This window comes from Scyliorhinus torazame, chromosome 6, assembly GCF_047496885.1.
Source record: "Scyliorhinus torazame isolate Kashiwa2021f chromosome 6, sScyTor2.1, whole genome shotgun sequence".
Classification (NCBI taxonomy): Eukaryota; Metazoa; Chordata; class Chondrichthyes; order Carcharhiniformes; family Scyliorhinidae; genus Scyliorhinus; species Scyliorhinus torazame.
This window is the reverse complement of record NC_092712.1, coordinates 87,510,198-87,531,021: the sequence shown is the minus strand read 5'-3', so window position 1 is coordinate 87,531,021 and position 20,824 is coordinate 87,510,198. Positions and strand designations below refer to the sequence as shown.

At 44.7% G+C, this 20,824-nt stretch overlaps 2 protein-coding genes across 7 annotated transcripts in view; one reads left to right on the top strand and one right to left on the bottom strand.

The window, feature by feature from the left end:
• Positions 1–11,451, bottom strand: part of LOC140424881 (protein adenylyltransferase SelO-like) — a 132,387-nt gene extending 120,936 nt beyond the window's left edge. For all 3 annotated transcript variants that reach the window (XR_011947716.1, XM_072508429.1, XM_072508430.1), the window contains exon 1: positions 10,742–11,451. Coding sequence is in view for 2 of the 3 variants with exons in the window: in XM_072508429.1 (XP_072364530.1) it covers positions 10,742–11,009 (268 nt within the window). In the remaining variant the exon portion in view is untranslated. The remainder of the gene's footprint in view (positions 1–10,741) is intronic.
• Positions 11,452–11,533: 82 nt separating this feature from the next.
• LOC140424883 (all trans-polyprenyl-diphosphate synthase PDSS1-like) overlaps positions 11,534–20,824 on the top strand; it is a 63,469-nt gene continuing 54,178 nt past the window's right edge. The window contains exons 1-2 of one of the 4 annotated variants that reach the window (XR_011947717.1): positions 11,534–11,731; positions 17,221–17,288. Coding sequence is in view for 2 of the 4 variants with exons in the window: in XM_072508443.1 (XP_072364544.1) it covers positions 11,570–11,731; positions 17,221–17,288 (230 nt within the window). In the remaining 2 variants the exon portion in view is untranslated. The remainder of the gene's footprint in view (positions 11,732–17,220; positions 17,289–20,824) is intronic. The other 3 variants (XR_011947718.1, XM_072508443.1, XM_072508442.1) reach the window with 3 other exon arrangements.

Here is a 20,824-nt window from a genome sequence, read left to right as displayed (position 1 = left end):
TCTTCCTTCGAACCAGAAGAGCAGTTATGAATGGGGGTTGGCAAGCTCTCAGTGGTTTCTGCCGATGAGCGTGCTGGCAAGTTTTCATAGGTTTCTGCAGACAAATATGGCATGTGGCCGTACAAACAACACTTAACAATAACACTAACAAACAACATTGAACAACATGCTGCAGGTTCCATCAGAAAGGACACCGTTTCTCCCAAGCGGTTCCTTTTTAAAACGTCATTTGGCCACCTCAGTTATCAGTTGTGAACAGGGTCGCAAGGGGTTCTCGCTTTGGGAGTCAGACTCAAAGTCGTCATCTTCTCCCGGATGCCATACTCTCGAATGTATAAGGGTTGATAGGGCTGCATGGTGCGATTTGGGGTCCATTTTGTTGTTCCGGATGAGCCTGTATGAATTATCACGGTGCCAAAAGGTGGTGTCTAGTTCTGTGAGGACGGAATCGTTATCATAGGGCAGTGGTTTTTGGTGGGGTTTGTTGAGGAATGCGATGAGGAAGGGATCACTCGAATCGTGGTCAGATTCGCTGGGTGTGGGTCCTGTTGCCTGGGGATAGTAGGGAGGCGTGCTGAGGCTATTGTCTGAGTCACAGTCGCTGTCGCTGCTGCTGCTGTCTGTGGGCATTCCGGGGCGGAGTCTAGAGGTCGGGGGTGGAGTCGAGGGCGAGTCCGTGGGTGGGGTGGACGTGTTGGGGAAGGGTAGCGATACGTTGGCTGTGGGCGGGGCGTGGTCTGCTGCGTCGAGCATGACGTGGTGTGCGTGGTTGGACTGTGGGCCATATGCCTTAAGCTGGTAAATATGGAACCACGCAGTCTTTCCGTTGGAGTACTTAATTTTTTACACGGAGTGGCTTACTTTGTCTGCAATGGAGTATGGGCCTGAATACTTCGGTGACAGGAATGTGCTGGGGTTGTAAATTGAGAGCATGACCTGCTGTCCTACCTCAAACTCAGTCGCATGCTTTTGTGAGGGCCATGAAGAATCCAGCATGAGTTTTAAGGATACAAAGTAATAACATTTATTTACAATAACATATATATATATATATATATATATATATAACAGCAGCAGCAGCAACTTCCCCTGCTGCACACTCCTTCCTGCTGGTTCCAAACTGGCCAGCTTTATTTATACTTGGAGTTTACTAATGGTTTCTTCGCCCCCCCCCCCCCCCCTCATTGGGGAAACTCATACTCCCACAGGATTGTGGGATTGTCATTAGACCCCAGCCAATGGTAAGCAGGCAGGTTATAACACATGCACTGTCTTGTCGAAACAGGCCTTGCTCGGTTTCTTATTGTGCCTTATCTTACTGCGGCTGCTAGCTGAGCCGTTTTTACATTTTCAACTAACTGTTTGACTGCATTCTCGTGTGTGAGGGCCGTCACTTTGGGGCTGGTCAAGTCCATTCCTAACAAAAATTCTCTGCCTTTCATGGGGCGTCCGGTCATGAGAGTGTGTGGGGTGTAACCTGTGGATGTTGAAATAGTATTTCTCAAAAACATCAGCGCAAAAGGGAGGACTGAATCCCAAGTGGTGTTTTGTTGGACCATTTTTCTGAGGGTTGATTTTAGGGTCCGATTCATGCGCTCCATGATACCTCTTGACTGGGGGTGGTATACGATGTGGAATTTTTGGGTAATGCCAAATATCATGAGGACGTTCTTCATGACACGTCCCGTAAAATGGGAATCTTGGTCGGATTCAATGCTGCGGGGGAGTCCCCATCTCGTAAAGATGTGGTGGGTTAAGATTTTGGCTGTGGTCTTTGCCATGTTCGTTCTGGATGGGAATGCCTCTACCCATTTCGTAAAAGTGTCTATGACGACTAATACGTATTTGTAACCATTCCTGCAAGGGGGCAATGGTCCTATAAAATCGATCTGGAGGTTAGTCCGGGGGCCATTAACGGGGCGGGTGTGGCTAAGTTGAGCTTTCTTTGCGTATCTGTCCGGATTGTTCTGGGCACAGATAAGGCAATTCTCAACGTAGTGTGTTACATCTTCTTTTAAACTTGGCCACCAACAGAGCTGCCTGAGGTGGGCTGTAGTGGGATCAATTCCCTGATGTCCATAACTGTCATGGAATAAACAAATAAGTTGATTCCTGTCCTCATAAAGGGTGTATTTTAACACCACACCGTCATGTGTGGTCAGTGCATTTTTAAACCTATCATAGGGTGCTGTAAATTGTCCTTTTGAAATCTACCTGAGATTGCTATCCTGCTTCTGGGCCTGCACTAAATCCTCGATATTAGTCTGTGAGACCTGAAATGCATTCACTGGTGCGCTTTCAGGGGGTGTCCAAAAATATCCATGCCTGGAACCTTCTTTTGCCAGTGCGTCGGCTTTAACATTTCCAGGGGGGGAGGAACGGTGGTGACCGCGAACTTTAATAATACCAAAGGTCCTGTCCTGTGCTTTCTCTAAAATGTGGCGGAGCAATGGGGCTGAAGGGAGGGGTTTTCTGTCTGCGGAAACAAATCCTCTTGCTTTCCACAGGGGTAGGAATTCTGCAAGGCTGTTGCAGACATAGAGGCTGTCCGAGTATATGTCTGCTGGGCTGGGGAAGGAATCTGGGTGATCCACAATGTACGCAACGGCTGCTAGTTCTGCCGCCTGTGCGCCTAAGTGTTCTGGTAGTTTTAAGGAGATTTCTTGTAGGGCGCGTCCCTGCGCGTCCTCAACATATATGCCGCATCCTGTAATGCGCTTCCCGTCTAATACTGTGGAAGAACCATCCACATAAATCCTTAAAGGTGCGCACGTGTCTGTGTGCTGGGGGCTCTGGGGTGAACTACCTATCTTTCTGGGGGTTGTTTTTGCGATAAAGGGGCCTGTGTTGTGGTATGGTGAGATGATTTCACATTCTTGGGGGGTGCCTGGGTACTGAAGGTTATCGGCTAAGAAAGTGTGGGTCTTGATCCTTTTAACGGGGATGTCCCGTCCCTGCAAAAGAAGGGTCCATCTGGCTGCTCTAATCTGGCTTACTGTACCGTCCTTAAGTCGTCCGTCTAATAAAAGTTGGGTGGGGCTGTGTTCCGTGAGGATTATAATGGGGTTTAGTCCGGTTATGTAGGAAAAATACTGAACCGCCCAGAAAACCGCGAGCAGGTGCCTTTCACAGGCCGAAAATCCCTGCTCCACGGGATCTAAAAGTCTGGAGGCGTAAGCCACGTGTCTTAGCTGTTTGTGCCGTTCCTGGAGGAGCACGGTCGAAAGGGTGCGGTCGGTGCTAGCTATCTCTATAGCGTAGGGGGAAAGCGGGTCTGGAACTTGTAGTGCGGGGGCTGCAGTGAGGGCTCTTTTCAAAGCATCCACAGCATCCGTATGCTGCAGAAACCATTCCCAAGGGGCTCCTTTCTTTAGGAGTTCCGAGAGGGGTGCTGCCTTGGTGGCGAAACCGTCAATGTGGTTCCAGCAGTAGCCAACCAGTCCTAAAAACGACCGGACGGCTGAAACATTCTGGGGAAGAGGCAATTTGGCAATCGAGTCAATTCTTTTGTGCTCGATCTCGCGTTTACCGTGCGTGATAATCATACCCAAATATATCACTTTGCTTTCCAAAATCTGGGCCTATTTTGGGTTTACTTTGCAGCCAATCTGTTGTAGGAGTTCCAGGAGTTCGGACAGAAGCTCAATGTGCTCTGCCTTGGTGTCTGTCTGCAGTAATAGGTCGTCCACATACTGGACCAGACATTCGGGGCGAGAAAATTTTGACAAACCATTTGCCAGCTGTCGGTAGAAAATGGAGGGGGAGTTGTGGAATCCTTGTGGAAGGCATGTCCACGTGTACTGCTGACCTTTAAAAGTGAAGGCAAATTTGTATTGGCACACTTTTGCCAATGGAATGGACCAGAATCCGCTACTGATGTCCAAAACCGTACAATATCGTGAGTTGAGTCCCTGTTTGAGCATGGTCTCGGGACTTGTGGCTACCGTGGGGGCTGCTGCGGGAGTGACTTTGTTGAGTTCCCGGTAATCGATGGTCAGTCGCCATGATCCATCGGGCTTTCTCACTGGCCAAATCTGGACATTATTAGTAGAGGCTACCGATCTAAGTACGCCCTGCTCTAATAAGCTATCGATCACTTTTGAGATTTCTCCCTCTGCCTCTTGGGGAAATCCATATTGCTTTTGGGGTCTAGGGTCAGGTCCTGTGATTTGAACGGAACCAGTCATCCGGCCACAGTCGTGTTTGTGGGTCACGAATGCTGTCCTGTGCTTCTGCAGAACTGCCCTAACCTGCTTGTCTGTGCTAATCGTGGTCGGGTCAAACCAGAAATCGTCGACTGCGCTAATCTTGTTTGCATACTCATCTACTGTGAGCGTTGCGGGGGCTCTTGTGGATTTTGCCATTTTCCAGACACATTGGTTTACTGGATCAAATGAAAGGCGGTGGGAGTTCATAAAATCAATGCCCAAAATGTGTTCTGCTGTGTGGGGTAGATCGACTAAAACTATGGGGTGCTTTGTCGTTATACTACCAATCTGAATGGGTACAAGGGCTGTGATGTGTCCCTGCTGTGAGTGGCCTGTGAAGCCGCTGAGGGTGATTGCGGCTGTAGTGGGCCACGTGTCTTTCTGAAATATGGTGGAGGAATTAATTGTGGTGCGGGACCCTCCTGTGTCCCAGAGAAATTCGATGGGCTGTCCCCATATCTTTGCTGCAACTACTGGTCGGCCGGACCTATCCCAAAGGGTGTCGTAGACCCAACTGGGGGAGCCCGAACACCGTCAGTCCGTTTCGTTCAGGTCCGTCTGGTCTGAACGGGTGCTCACACTATGTATGGGCTCTGTCCTATTCTTATTCAGAGTGCCTGCCTGCTGGGCTCTCTGTGGCTTTCGTGGGGCATTGCATTCTCGTGCAAAGTGTCCTAACTGTCCACAGTTGTAACACTCCTGTGGCTTTTGTGGGGGGCTGTTCCTGCCTTCGTTCACCCATGCGGGGTTCTGGTGCATTTTCACCGCTTGGATGTCTGCTTCTGCCTGCTGTTCCTCGGGTTTCCTAACTGCGGGTTTGTTTTGGACAGATTGCTCCCAGGCGCGGGACAATCTCTTTAAAACCCATTTCTCATTATGCGCTTCTTCTGAGGGGTCATAGTTGGTACAGGCTTTTTGTCCTGCCTCTGTGGCATGGGAGATAAGGGTGCGGGTCCATTTGGCCATACCTTCTTGGGACAAATGGGCGCGGTCTAGATTACCGACAACGGCTGTAAAATGAATCCACAGGCGTCCAGCAAACGCTGTGGGTGTTCCGTCTTTTTCTGCCTGCACTTATTCAGGCCTTCTACTGGGTCACCTCTGTTGTAGCCGATCGCATCTAGGGTCGCTGTGTGCATTTCGGCAAGAGTGCCTCCTCCTACATTCTGTGGGTCAGGAAGGGATGCTCCAACCGAAGGGTCTAAGCTCAGAACTGTGAGCTTCACTTGCTCACGCTCGTCCAGGCCGTACATGGTCACCTGCTGCTTTCCTCTGGCAAAGAAGTGGCGGGGGTCTGAGGTGGGGAGCAACGGTGTGGTTTTCTCGCACGAGTCCCGTAATTGGGTCACAGTTAAGGGGGTCATGTACAGGAATTCCGTGTTTCCTTCCGTGGTTACCGGGTTCATTGGTGCCTGAACTATCTGTTCTGTGGGGGGTTGGGGCGCTTTTCTCTTCTGGGGCTTTCCTTGCGCACATGTTCCCTGAACATATCTATGCGCGGTCTCATTTAATTCTTCCCAATCCGGACCGTCTTCTGCATCTAACTGGGATCCAAAGGTGCTGTGGAATCCATTCTGAACTGAAAGCAAAGACTGCAGTTCTGCAATCTGCTTCCTGCACTTCGCATGATCTAGTGAGCTCTGTCTGTGCTCCGTGGTGGTAGCATGGAGTGCTCGTAATGCTGCTTTCAGGTCGCTACACTGCCTTTGCAATGCCTCTACCTGTTTCCTCTCTTATCAGGACTGCACGTTGCGTGTCCTGATAGGCCTTTTCATACTGTGTCTGGAAGCTGCTTAGGTGCGCCAGACAAGACTGGTGTGCCCACTTGGCATCATCCACCTCTCCGTCCTTTGCTGCTAACTTCCTTCTCAACTCTATATTCTCCTTCTCTATCTAGCTCACATCGACCTTACTCATTCGATGTGTCTCCTCTATCGCTTTGCGGAGTGTCCGAACTACCTCCTCGGTGCCTCGCAAATGTGCCAAACAGGACACGATTGCCATCGGCTTGCGAGCTTTTCCCAAGCTTTTCTTATGGATCTCTGACAGGTTCTCCCACCAAGTATGTCCTATACTCCCGGGTCCTGTTTCCTTATCCTCACAGAATTCACTTCAAAGGGGCCATCCTTTCCCTTTGAGGTACTTCCTGATTTCCTCTTCCCAAACGGGACACTGTCCTTCTCTGCTGCTGGTCGCTGCAACCACAAATTCTTAAGGGTTCATGAGGCATTGCATTGCCATATTTCTTCTCTAAATACTCTCTTAAAATTTGGAACGAGGTGTACCAAGGCGGTTTTGTAATTACGGGTACGGCTTTCGCTATTTTCCGGAATACAAACTCCCGACAGCTTTTCGCAACAAAAAATCTATCAGTTTTACCTTATAGCCCTGTTAGTTACGCATGCATTAACACACTTCCGAATTACAAAGATTGATCAGAACTGCTTGAACACTTGTGGTTTTTCTGTTCCCAATTGGATTCTAATTCACATTTTGGGTTCTCCCGGAGTGGTTAAGCCACTTCAAAGTCGAGTCCCGTCAGGATGTCGCCAGTAATATGTTGCTAACTTTCGGTTGGCTCTTAATTCGTAATTTGCTCTGTTTGTTTAACTTTTGCTCTAGAGTCGCCAGTTATCTTTATGATACCGCCGCGAGGTTCAAGTTCAAGTACTGATCAATAACTCAACACACCAATTAGTAAGATTCAAATCAAAACACATTTATTATATACAGTAAGTCACTACTTATGCATATAACTCTACTTTCTAGACTATTTCTATCACTAAAATGTCTATACTTAGCTTCGGAATTGGCCCACCAGGTATGGGGAACAAATGGCCTTTCGTTCAGGTCCTGAGTCTGCAGGATCGTGTAGCGAGCGTTGACTGGAGACTTACTTGGTTGATGCGGCCGCTTGGGCAGTTCACTCTCAGGGCTTGATTTGCGTTGTTGAGTGACCCTGCCAAGAAGACCGATTTGAACTTGGGGGCTTTACTTTATAGTCCCCAGGGGCTTCCCACCCTTCAGGGCGGACCCCGTACCTGGTTCCAAATGATTGGACTGCATTCCGATCACTTGGATCGATTTCTCCAATACTAGAGTTGTTCCCTGATCGCTGGGCGGTCCCTAAATGTCCGTTGGCCTTCCTTGGTCTTGGCTCCTGCTGGCGCCGAGGAGTCTGGCTTGGCTTTATTCACCTTAAGTGTTGCAATTGTGCTTTGGAATCGCTCATTACTATGCAGATGGCTGCTGGTTTCAGTGTTGTCTGGTTTTTGCAAGTTCCAATACACAGGACTTCTGCACTTGCTCGTTTTTGCCTGTGTTGACTGAATTTCCCTTTAGTTTTTGCGGTTCTCCATTTTAAGTCGGGAAGTGGCCAACCCAGGTGGCTACATTACTGGATGAGTTCATTCATTTACCATTACTTCTGAAATTGTACTCCAGATCTGTCCTACCCACACAACCTAAACTACTGTTAACCTTTATACCCCAAATTGCTTTACAGCTCTTTCACTGGCATTTACAAGGAAGTAAGGTGCTTTCTTTAGTCACATCCTTCGGCATCTTTTTATCAAGTGCACCTTCTGGCAATAACAAACTAATTTTCAAACTTCTGTATTGCTGGCCACCGAAAAACACTGAGACAGTCCCAAACACCTCTTTGGACTTAAACATAGGAAATAATATGATGGCCGCAGGTGCTTTATGACCATATGCCCAAAGTAATGAGATTTTTAATTTTGTTAGTTACGTTTAATAAAACCATAGTGGTATTCATGCTCATAAAATCAGCAACTCCATAATGGTTTCTGTAATTACTCCTCACAAAGAAAATGTGTGTAATTTGCTTACTGTTGATGACAAAGGTGTTAGAACATAAGAACAAGGAGCAGGAATTCACTCTCGTTGTTCAAGCCTGTTCCTCCATTCAATAAGATTATGTCTGATCTCAAAATTCACTTTCCTGCTTGTTCCCATCAACCTTGTCACTCCTATTGTTGAAAATCTGTCAATCTCAGCCTTGAATATATCTCTCTGTGGTAGAGAATTACAATCTTTATTCGTATCACAAGTAGGCTTACATTAACACTGCAATGAAGTTACTGTGAAAATTCCCTAGTCACCACACCACGGCGCCTGTTTGGGTACACGGAGGGAGAATTCAGAATGTCCAAATTATCTAACAGCTTGTCTTTCGGGACTTATAGGAGGAAACCGGAGCACCCGGAGGAAGCCCACGCAGACACAGGGAGAATATACAGACTCCACACAGTGACCCAAGCGGGAATCGAACCCGGGACCCTGGAGCTGTGAAGCAACAGTGTTACCCACTGTGCTACCATAATTCACCTAACAAGCAAGTCTTTTGGGACTTGTGGGAGGAAACAAGAGCACCCGGAGAAAACCCACGCAGACACAGGGAGAATGTGCGGACTCCGCACCGACGGTGACCCAAGCCAGGAATCAAACCAGAGTCCCTGGCTCATTATTATATTTCCTAGTTCTAGATTCACCCATGAGAGAAACAGCTTCTCATCATCTACCTGGTCACACCCCCTCAGAATATTACGTGAGGCAATAGGCCACCTCTCATTCTTCTAAACTCCAATAGGTATTTCCCCAACTTGCTCAGCATAAAACAAACCCTTCAATCCAAGAATCAACCTAATGAACCTTCTCTGAACTGCCTCCCTAAATAACGAGATTAAAACTGCATGCAGTACACTAGGTGCGTGTCATCAATGCCCTGCACGGTTGTAGGAAGACTTCCCTACTTTTATACTCTAGCCCCTTGCAATTACGGTTATTATTCTATATGCCTTCTTCCTGTACATACATGAATCACAAAAGTTAGCATTTATGAGGATACTTGGATTCCTCTGTAGAGCAACATTCTGTAGTCTCTCCATTTATTTTTTCCCTATTCATCTGACCAAAGTAGATAAATTCATTTTCCCACATTATACACCTGCCAAATTATAAGAAAAATATGCTAAAAATATAATAGCTGTTTACAGCTTTTATAATTTAAGAAATAAAATCCATGGTACTTTTAACTTAATATAAAAGCAAAGTACTGTGAGTGCTGGAAATCTGAAATAAAACAGGAAATGCTAGAAAAACTCAGGTCTGGCAAAGCTCTTAAGAAGTCATACACACTCGAAACATTAACTCTATTTTCTCTCTCCACAGATGCTGCGAGACTTGCTGAATTTTTCCAGCATTTTCTGTTTTTATTATTACTTTTATCTTAGTCTGACATTTGAAGTTTAACGTACCGCAACAGGGACAAAAGAAAGATGCAGCATTATAGCCATTTGTGCATGAGCCAGAGAAATGAATCATCAGTGAGTGGCACCAGACTATCAGAACCACAAGGTATTTCCAAAAATTATGAAATTATCAAATCCATCCATTTGAAACAGCAAATAACCCACTATTTTTTCAAATGTTATGCCTTCCTCAGTTACAAAGCCAATGCACAGAGTGGACAGGACAGGTCTTTAATCCATCTCCTTCCTTGCTCCAAAAACAAATTCAAATTGAATCCAATTCATCATCCCCACAAGAATGGGTGGCATGGTACCAGTGGTTAGCAATATTGCTTCACAGCGCCAGGGACCCAGGTTTGAATCCCGGCTTGGGTCACTGTCTATCTCCGGAGTATGCATGTTCTCCCCGTGTCTGTGTGGGTTTCCTCCGGGTGCTCCGGGTTTCCTCCCACAAGTCCCGAAAGAAGTGCTTGTTAGGTGAATTGGACATTCTGAATTCTCCCTCAGTGTACCCGAACAGGCGCTGCAGTGTGGCAACGAGGGCCTAAAATACGACATACTTGACCCAAGCTGACAAGGACAGGCATTACACCTGATCTCATGTTTCATCCTACATTAGTTTTTCGCAAAAAGGTCAAAAAACAAGCCAGTAAATTAACTTAATTTTTAAATTATGTTCTTAAAGTTACAACGTTCTTAGTTACAAAGCCAATGTGCAGAGTGTACAGGGCCTTTAATCCATCTCCTTGCTTTCTCCAAAAACCAATTCAAATTCAAATTGAATGGTCTCCAGAGACATACAAGTTCCAAGTTAGCAAGGAAAGGCATTGCACCTCATCTTGGGCTTGATCTTAATAATAATCTTTATCACAAGTAGGCTTACATTAACACTGCAATGAAGTTACTGTGAAAAACCCCTAGTCGCCACACTCCAGCGCCTGTTCGTGTACACGGAGGGAGAATTCAGGATGTCCAAATTACCTAACAGCACATCTTTCGGGACTTGTGGGAGGAAACCGGAGCACCCGGAGGAAACCCATTTAGACATGGGGAGAATGTGGACTCCGCACAAACAGCGACCCAAACCGGGAATCAAACGTGGGACCCTGGCACTGTGAAGCAACAATGCTAACCATTGTGTTGGTGTTTCCACATATTTGTGATAATTTTGTAGGTTTATGGCAGTCACAGATCTCAAAGAAGGATCATTTCCCTTAGCCAAAAGGCTGAGGTTTACACTATCCGGTAAAAATACTTTACCTATTAACTTTTGCGATGTTAACTTCCACAAATCCAGGGAAACCCTTTTATGGTTAACCTGGCTATAACCCAAGTTATCACCATTAGTAAAATAATGACTCGAATCAACAGAACCACATTCAAGATCAGAAGCTTCAAATTCTGTTCTTTCTCCTCGAGAAAAAATCCCAACAGTTGACTCCCAAATCAACCCCATAATCATAATCTTCATCACATTAGGGTTGAATATATTTGCAACTATAGTTCTCTTTACTTTCATCCGTTTCATTTTAGCAAGAATCCAAAGTCCATTTTTTCTGTAGACAAAATACGAAATGTAATTTAATTCGAAGAGGAGTGGAGAAAAGCACTTTTCTTTCGTGAGGGAAATGAAGAAAGCTGTATAGAACAGGATGATTAATATTTGCAAATTCGCACCATCGATCTCAGTTGGTATTTTAATTCAGTGGAAAGCCAGTAGTCGGTGCTTCTCCCACAGGTTCTTCAAATGTCTTACGGGAAACGTAATGATTAAAGATCCAATTGTTGAAGCGGCATCGCCACGGATATATTTCCAAAAATGAAAAAAATCGTTTTCAAAACTCCCTAAAGTACTGCCCGCTCCAGAGTTTAACAAGGATAATTTCCGGGTCAGACTGCGTCAATCTTTAACTGTAATACGAAATTAGCCTTTTTTTTCCCGAACATGATTATTATTTTACTGATAGGTCTTCCCCCGGAGTGTTCTGAGCACAACATACTGTTTTATAAATCACTTATATTTCACTGGGGCCGGCACACTCCCAAGCTCCCTCGCCGGACTCGGAAGAGCTGAAGGAGCCGGTAAAAATGGCGCTGCTTTTGAGTCGTTGGTGCGCGTGGAACAGGAGAAACTGTGTCGCGGGCGGCGCGCTCAGCCTGTTTAACGGCTGCTGGAACCGCGAGACGCCTTCGGCCGGCCTTCCACCGGCTCGAGAGCCCGGGGCCCATCACCGACATGCTCTTGTGAAGGTAAAGAAGCTGAAGAAAAAGGAGAGAGGCTACGGTGGGTGGGGAGAAGGTCACCCTGTGCAGAGTTGTTCAACGCGTTGACTCCTTAGCCTGGTTACAGCCTTGTCATTACCGGCAATGGTTACCAGGGATTTGGATGTATTTCTTTTTTTTTGTTTTAAAAAACAAATTTCGAATACCCAGTTCACTTTTTCCAATTCAGGGGCAAGTTGGCATGGCCAACCCACCTACCCTGCACATCTTTGGGTTGTTGGGGCGAAACCCATGCAAACGTTGGGGGAATGTGCAAATTCCACATTGGATAGTAAACCAGAGTCGGCATCGAACCTGGGACCTCGGCGCCGTGAGGCAGCAGTACTATCTGGATATATTTTGGTTACGTGGAGAATCATAGATTAGTTGCGGCGCAGGAGGAGCCCGTTGTGACTGTGCTGGCCCTCCACAAAAGCAACTCTGCTAGTCCCACATCCCTTTCACTGGACAGATTGTTTTTCCTTCAAATGTTTTTCCAATTCTGTCTTGAATGGCCCCGGATGAAAATCGGCCTCCACCACAACCTCTGGCAGTACAAAACCACTCCCCTGGAAAAGTTTTCCCTCTGTTCCTGTCGCATCATTTTCTATTCACTGTAGATTTGTGTCCACTGGTTTTCTGGCAATGGGAATAGTTTCTTTCTCCCTGTCCACAGTCCTCATGATTTTGAACACTTCCTATTAAATCTCCTCTTAACCTCCTTTTAAGGAGAACAGCTTCTATAGTTTTGTGTAATTCCATTATTCCTATTGTGACCCGCAGAGTTGTTGACTGGGAGGGTGAGAACAGAAATTGAGTGGGGGGATTGGTGAAAAGACCAGATTTCTTTTTTTTTTAAACCTACCCAGTGTCACGTTTTTGCAACAGCAATCGGGTCTTGGAGAACAGTCCATTTGACTGCATCCACCAACAAACAAAAAAAATCAAACATTTAAATGGGCCTTGCAGTTGTCAGAAATTAGACTGTGTTTCATGGTAGCCATTGAGCAGCCCTGAAGTTTCTTGTCCCTGGACGACTCATGATGCAGAAAAGATTTCTATCTAATGCCTTGACATCCTTTTTGAAATTTGTATATGGGATGTGGAAAAGGGCTATCATTTATTTCCCATCCCGAAGTACCCTTGAGAAGGTGGGTACTTCTCAAGTGTTGCTACCTTGAACCGCTGCAGTCTGTGGCATGTGTTGTTGGGAGCATAGAAGGCTTAGGGGTGATCTTATAGAGGTCTATAAAATAATGAGGAACATAGATAAGATAGATAGTCAACATATTTTCCCAAAGGTAGAGGAGTCTAGAACTAGAGGGCATAAGTTTTAGGTAAGAGGGGAGAGATACAAAAGAGACCAGAGGGAAAATGTTTTCACACAGGGTAGTGAGCATCTGGAACGAGCTGCCAGAGTTGGTGGTAGAGGTGGGTACAATTTTTTTTCTTAAACAGTTAGACAGTTACATGGGCAGGGTGGATATAGAGGGATATGGGCCAAATGCGGGCAAGTGGGACTAGCTTAGTGATAGAAACTGGGTGGCATGGACAAGCTGGGCTGAAGGGCCTGTTTCCATGCTGTAAACATCTATGAATCTATGGCATCTAACACTCACAGTTCTGATAGGAAGGGGGGAGTTCCAGGATTTTGACCCAGCAAAAGTGAAGAAATAGCAATACAGTTCCAAGTCAGAAGGGTGTGAAGCTTGGAAGGGAACTTGCTGGTAGCGATGTTCCCATGCATCTGCTACCCTTGTCCTAGGTGATAGAGCTCATGGATTTGGAAGGTGCTGTTGAAGGAGCCTTGATAAGTTTTTGCAGTGCATCTTGATCATGTTACATATTGCTGCGACTGAGCATCAGTGGTGGATAGGGTGCCAATCAAATAGGCTGCTTTCTCCTGAGTTTCTTGGTGTTGTTGGAGCTGGCAACTGGGGATTATTCTGTTACATTCCTGGTTTGTGCCTTGTAGATAGGAGACAGGCTTCAGGGAATCGGGTAGTAAGTCACTCTCGCAGAATTCCCAGCCTGATCTCTTGTAGCCGCAATATTTAAATGGCTGGTACAGTTAAGTGCCTGGTCAATGGTAACCCCCAGGATGCTAATAGTGGGGTATTCAGCAATGTTAATACCGTAGAATGTCATGAGGAGATGGTTGAATTCTCTCTTGTTGGAGACAGTCATTGCCTGGCACTTGTGTGGCATGAATGTTACTTGCCACTTATCAACCCAAGCCTGAATATTGTCCATATGGACATGGATGGCTCATAAAGTGGGTTCCCAGAAAGAGACAATACTCCAGTTGAAGCGAGTTGTATGAAGGTTCATCATAAAGCACTAAATTCCATTTGTCTCACTAAATGCTTCCTCAACCTGTCCTGCCCCTTCATTAATTTGCGCCCATTTAACCACTTTGTTCACTTTATTTTGAATTTCCTCTCCTCATTCTTCCTACCAAAATACATCACATGTTTCTGCATTAAATTTCATCTGCCATTTGTTTCACCATTCCACCAGCCTGTTTATGTCCTCTTGATGTATATCATTATCCTCTTCACAGTTCACAATACTCAGCCAACTTTGTATCCATACTGCCATTTTCTTTTATTCCATGGACTTCAACTTTGCTGGTGAATGTGTGGCACTTTATCAAAAAGCTTTTAGAAATCCATATACACTGCATCAACTTTACTTTCCTAATTTTGCTTTTAATCTTCTGCTAGCATTCCAAAATTAATCCACACTTGATTTAAATCGGTTCCAGAATTTGGTCTCTAAAAGTTTTTCCACCAGCAATGTTAAACTGACTGGCCTGTAGTTGCTGTGTTTAAACTTGCACCCTTTTTTTGAATAAAGTTTAGCATTTGCAATTTTCTGGTACCAGCCTTATATATAGGAAGCTGTAAAATGTTCCAGGTTAAGAAGAAATTTGACAGAGGTTTACACACTCCTGAATGGCTGGATTAAATAAGACGAATCTGTTTCCAGTGGCCACGAGTGTGGGTAACCAGAGGGCACAAATTTAAGGTGATTTCAGGAAATATTGGTCTGGAAATATCTAACTTAGCACTAATGCTGCACTAATCATTGGTGCCATACTTTGGATCAGACCTTTAAACCAAGAGTCTGCTCTCTAAAGTGGACATAAGCGGAGCTGGAGAATTATCCCGATGTCCTTCCCAATGTGATCAGTATTGCAAAAACAAAACCTCCCTGCTCTTATAATCTATGCCATATCTGTCCCATATGCCTCAACTACCCTATTCACCTGTCCTCCTGACTTCATGGACAAGCACCCCAAGATCCTGAGTTTCCTGGTATCCTGCCAATCGTTGAGTAATCGTGCTACTCCTTCCAAAGTGCATCACCCCACACTTTTCAGGGTTAAATTCCATCTGCCACTGATCTGCCCAATCCATCTATATAGGGATTTTTGTTGTAACTTGATTACAGAGTTAATGCAAGTCTACTTGTGACACTAATAAAGATTATTATTATATCCTCCTGTAACCCAAAACCACCTTCTTCGCTGGAACCCGGCCAATCTTAATGTCATCTGCAAACTTAAATCACAAACAATAAAGGGACCCAGCACTCATCCCTGTGGTAAGCCCTGAACACCAGCCTCCAGTCACACACGGCAGCACAATGGTTAGCACGACTGCCTCACAGCACCAGGGACCCAGGTTCAATTCCAACCTCGGGTGACTGTCTGTGTGGAGTTTGCACTTTCTCCCAGTGTTTGTGTGGGTTTCCTCCGGGTGCTCCGGTTTCCTCCCACAATCCAAAGATGTGCAGGTTGGATGGATTGGCCATGCTAAATTGCCCCTTGGGTTGGGATTCTGGGAATAGAGTGGGGAGGTGGGCCTCGGCAGGGTGCCCTATCCAAGGGTCGGTGCAGACTCGATGGGCCAAATGGCCTCCTTCTGCACTGTAGGGATTCTATAAAACAACCTTCTACCACCACCGTCTCCTATCACCAAGCCAAATTTGGATCCAAATTGCCACGTTATCCTGGATCCCACGTGATTTTATCAGTTGCCCATGTTGGACCTTGTCAGAGGGTTTGCTTCAATCACATTTATTAACCAGTATTGTTGACAATTGAGAAATATCATTGGCCAGAGTGTTTGTTTAACTATAATTATGAACTAGTGTGCCATTTAAAAGCTCTGCTACATCCCACTCAACAAGCTGCAACATTTGCCAGTGTTTTTTTATTTTTCCAGATAAGGGGCAATTTAGTGTAGCCAATCCACCTACCCTGTACATCTTTGGGTTGTGTGGGTGAGACCCACGCAGACACTGCAATAATTGGCTTTTCACAGTAACTTCATACTTGTGACAATAAAAGATTATTATTATAATTGCCAGATGGCTATCAGCAATAGGAATGTTGGCTGGTCTTATTTCTGCTCCAGGTGTGTCAGAGCTAATTGTAGTGGCCCAGACTGTCATCCCAACTGAAATGAGCTAATTCTGTACAGTGGCAGATAAACATTTGCACATTTACAGTGTTTGAATCCAAGCAGGAACTTGACAATCTTAAGTAGCTGTGCTCCTTACTTTAAAAAACGTTTTAATGCAATGTGAGCTAATTGCCCTCACCCCAAAACTCCTTCATATTCAGTCAAATGAAGTGGAGAAGCTAAGGTGTGTCTCAACTGCAAAATTGATATAATTAGCAATTCTGCTGTCAAGAATGCCAATTGAGTTCCCTTTAAAAGGAATAGAAAATCTGGGAGCATGAGTACACCTATCACTCTTCTTTTGACTCTTCTTTTGAATCAAAAGTTTCAGATAGATGTTTAAATTAAGCTATTATGGTAATATATTTTACATTCTGTCTTTACCTTATTTTGCCATATGTTAAGTCCATATTTGAGGGAGAAGATAATAGAGAACTCTTATTTTTGGAGTTTGAAGCCAGGCATGTGAATTGCATTATTTTCTGATGGGGTACTTGGCTGTATTATTTATGCAATAAAAACACTTTGCTGTATTTGTGTGATCACAACAGTACATTAAACATAAATTCAGCATTTTATTTTTCTGGCTAATTTTCATTCAACAACTTCCTGAATGATATGAGGTGTCAGTTTAAGACTTAAACCTAGCACTATTTCAATGAATCTGAAATGTTAAACTCTTTTTTTTTTTGTTACTGAACTATCTGTGTATTTCTAGCATGTATTTCCCTCAACCTTCAATCGAAGAGGGTTTTTTAGAATACTTCCAGCAAGCTCTGCTTGCCTTCCATTATTTGCTTCAGATATTCACAGGTTTATAAATTCCCTTTGCTGTGCTGCACCGTGTGATTTACCTTTGTTGATCGTACTTCTTTAATACTTCATGCTTAATTTTTTTTTGAAATAGACATTGTGCAAGACTAGAGCAGAGCTATCTGCTACATTCAGTTAATAGCAATGTCTTTCCAATCATTTCAAAATGGTGTTTTTTGTATTCCTGTACAGGAGCTGCATTTACACAGAAGAATCTATTTAAACAGTACAGCTTACACAAAGCCAGGTTCTTGGTGGAGGTAAGAACCATTTGAGGCATGTCTTGTGCAGTCACATTATTTGTATGCACCAACCATACACTCACTATTTGTGGAAAAGAGAGCAAGTAACTTGACTTGAAGGATGCTAGTAAAACCTTTAAACCTACAACCTCTCCATCAAGAAGGACGAGAGCAGCAGACGCATGAGAACATTGCCATCTGCAAGGCAGCTCACCAACATCTTATCCAGGGCAATTTTGGATGGACAATAAATGCTGGCCTTACCAGCAACCGTCACATCCCATGAATAAACAGGAAAAAAATATAATTTGGCAACAAGCCCTGGGTTTCCATTTCGCATTGTAGAGCTATTCCAATCGGCATGAACTCGCTGAGCCATTTGGAAAACACAAGTTCTTTCCCCCTCAATTGTAGTGTTTGTCAACATTGGAAATTTCGACTTTAGTACCCAAAGAAGTAATTCTGTTGACCGAAACTAGATATATCAAAAAAATCACTTTTTGTGTTTACATTTGCTTCAAGCACACCGCTGTAGCCTCGCCTGTATGGCTGGCAGTATTTGATTTGAGTGCATAGTTAGATGTTGGGAGTTTTAGAAGCCCAGAAATCCTGATTGGAAAACTAAGTTTATTGCTATTCTCTCTTTATATTTCTGTTTTTATTAGATTCAACTCTATGCATGGCTGCGACTTTTTTAAATTCCTTGGTATGTATGATGAAACTTAAAGGGGTGTGGGGAAGGGCAAGAAGAGGTGAGCTGGCACAAATCAACATTTGTAATCAATGGGAAGGTGGGTATTAAAAAATAAGATTCATTCTGGTGGCGGCCATGGAGTGAGTGGTCGCATTGTGGTAGCTCCTGCTCGTGGTGGTCTTTTTGTGGCCTTTTCCTTGGTTTGCAGTTGGATTTGTGAACGAAAAAGGTGTAGGAGTGTGAGCAGAAGAGATTGACCCCCTAGTTTATGGAGCTGTGGACCAGAAGTGCCCGAAAAAGAGGAAATCAGTTGGTTGGAGCGGGTGTGGTGCTGGCAATGCACGCGGAGATGGCAGAAGGGCAGGGGTCGGGCCTGCCGGCTCAGCGAGCGTCCTGAACGAAAAGTTAACCCAACAACGGAAGGAAAGTTTGGAGGATCATGCCCAGGCGATGGACTCGATCGAGGTGGTGGTTGACCGCGTTGATACGAGACTGGCAGCCCAGGGACAGGCGATCCAGAAGTTGGAGGAGCAGACGGGAGAGCATGAAGAACACTCCACCTCGATGGAACTGATGCGAGACCAGCAGAAGTGACTGCTGGAGAAGGTGGAGGATCTGGAGAACCAGTCACAGAGAAAGAACATTCGGATCGTGGATCTGCCGGAGGGGTGTGAAGGAACGGATGCTGGTGCGTACGTGGGGAAGAAACTTGAGAAGCTGCTTGGGGAAAGTGTGTTTGACCGGCCGTTGGAGGTGGATCGAGCCCACAGGGCGCAGATGCGCAAGCCCCAGGGGTCGAGCCACCAATGGCGATGGTAGTGCGGTTGCATCGGTTCATCGATAAGGAGTGTATCATGAGGTGGACCAGGCAGACGAGGCGTTGTGCCTGGGAAGGTGGCGAGATCCATGTATACCAGGACCTGGTGCAGAGCTGGCTAAGAGGAGGGTGAGCTTCAACAAGGTCAAGGTGGCCCTATACAAGAAGGGCATGAAGTTCAGATTATTGCACCTGAAGTAAAAAAAACTCACCACTAGTTAGAATTCCCCCTATACCAAAAAGGGTCAATAAGACATTCTAAATGGTGAACAGGGATTCTCACTCCCTGACTCCGATGCAGACTTAGGTGGGTGCGATTCAGGTCGAACTATATTTTCAAGTTATCCCCTGTATAACTCATATCTTCATAGAAGAATTTTATCTACTTACCACTTAGTAGCATCGATCCTGGGTCCCGCATTGTTAAGTGAGTAAAGTAGACTTTGTAATAACCACTGTTTCAGGTTAAAACTTTTAAGTTCTTATTATTGTATGTTTTCTTTTAAAAGATGCAATCACTGTCTTTACAGAAAAGTAAAAAGATCTTGCTTCTGGATTCCCCTGGTTGGTTGAAAAGACCTTCAGGTCCACCTTGACAATCTCTCTTCTTTAACTTTTCGTCTTCCTCAGATGGATTTGCTGTTCCGCTTGGTTGCTATGTTCTATTCTTCCCATGACCGAGCTATGAGAGCTGACTCTGCTGGTTGTCCCCTTTTTTAGGGTTTATATTCCCCTTCTAGCAGTCATTAAGTTTATATGACATCGTAAAGTAACTTTATTTAACTCTTGATTTGTACAAGGTACTTTTAATCTGAATTATTTCTAACACAACTATGTATTCATATTGAGCATGACTTCAGCTCATCGAACTCTTGATTACATTGTTTCCCTGATGATGTTCAAAAGTGCTTTGATCACAGAGGGGTGTTACATCTGGTTTATGTCATTCCTAAAGTTGCTTTATTACCAAATAGTGCCCCCAGCTCAGAACTCTGACTCCGATTTGTGTCTAACCTGTGTTCCCGTGGACGCGTTGTCTCCAGCTTCCCATATTCTCCTGGTGTCAGCAGAATTTCACACCTAAACATTTGGCACCCAATTCAACTGAAGATCCTAGCAATTCTTTTTTAGCTGCTCAATTACTAAAATAATTAACTTCAAAGAAGGTGCAAAATATTGCTTTTTACCATATAACTAAAAGTTCAATCTGCTGTGACTTAAAAGACATACATCAGTTTTACAGCTTGAATAGTCACAAGCTGTTTACTGAACGCCTGTTTGATAAAGGCTATCTGCATTTCAAAACCTTCTTTTGCAGCTGCTGTTAACCCTTCGTGGGATTTTTCCCTACATTCGCTCATGTACTCTTAGGTCAGGTATTGCCAGACTTCCATGTTTCAAATGACATATTTTCCCATTTTTTTCTTTTACACCCCGTCTTGGCATTTGAAACATAACTATATCTTTCGGTCAATTATCCCTCCATCCAATTGTACTGACTAACATATATCCCCGATCTTTGTCATTTGTATGTACATGTCGTGATTTTAAATTGTGCACCGAAATCAATTGTAAATTTATCCATATCTCAGACCAGTGTTGATAGACTCTTTTTTTTCGTTCTTTCCTCGAGTCCAATCGCTGTGAACCATGGCTGTAGCTGCTCAGGAAGGTAACCCAATGGCTATATCCATGTGTTCCACTGCCTCCAAAGCATTTTACTTCCTTGGGGTAGCAGCACCGTAGAAGCTTCCTCATGTCCCTTAGAAACAGCACACAACTCTGTCCATCAGTAACCAAAAAAGTATTTTGTCCATCACTGACTGTCTAGTGTCCCATTTTTCCATCATCTAAATTCCTTTCCGTTTCTCATTGGAATGGTAAATTATGATATAATGTACTATCCCCTGATTCCCTTGCTTAATCAATTTAAAAGGTTCAATCGATCCTGCTTCTATTCCTGACTTCCTCACATTAATGTCTGATATTGTCCTGAACCATGTATGTCTGCCAGCCCCTGGTTTACATGAGATAATAAGTTTC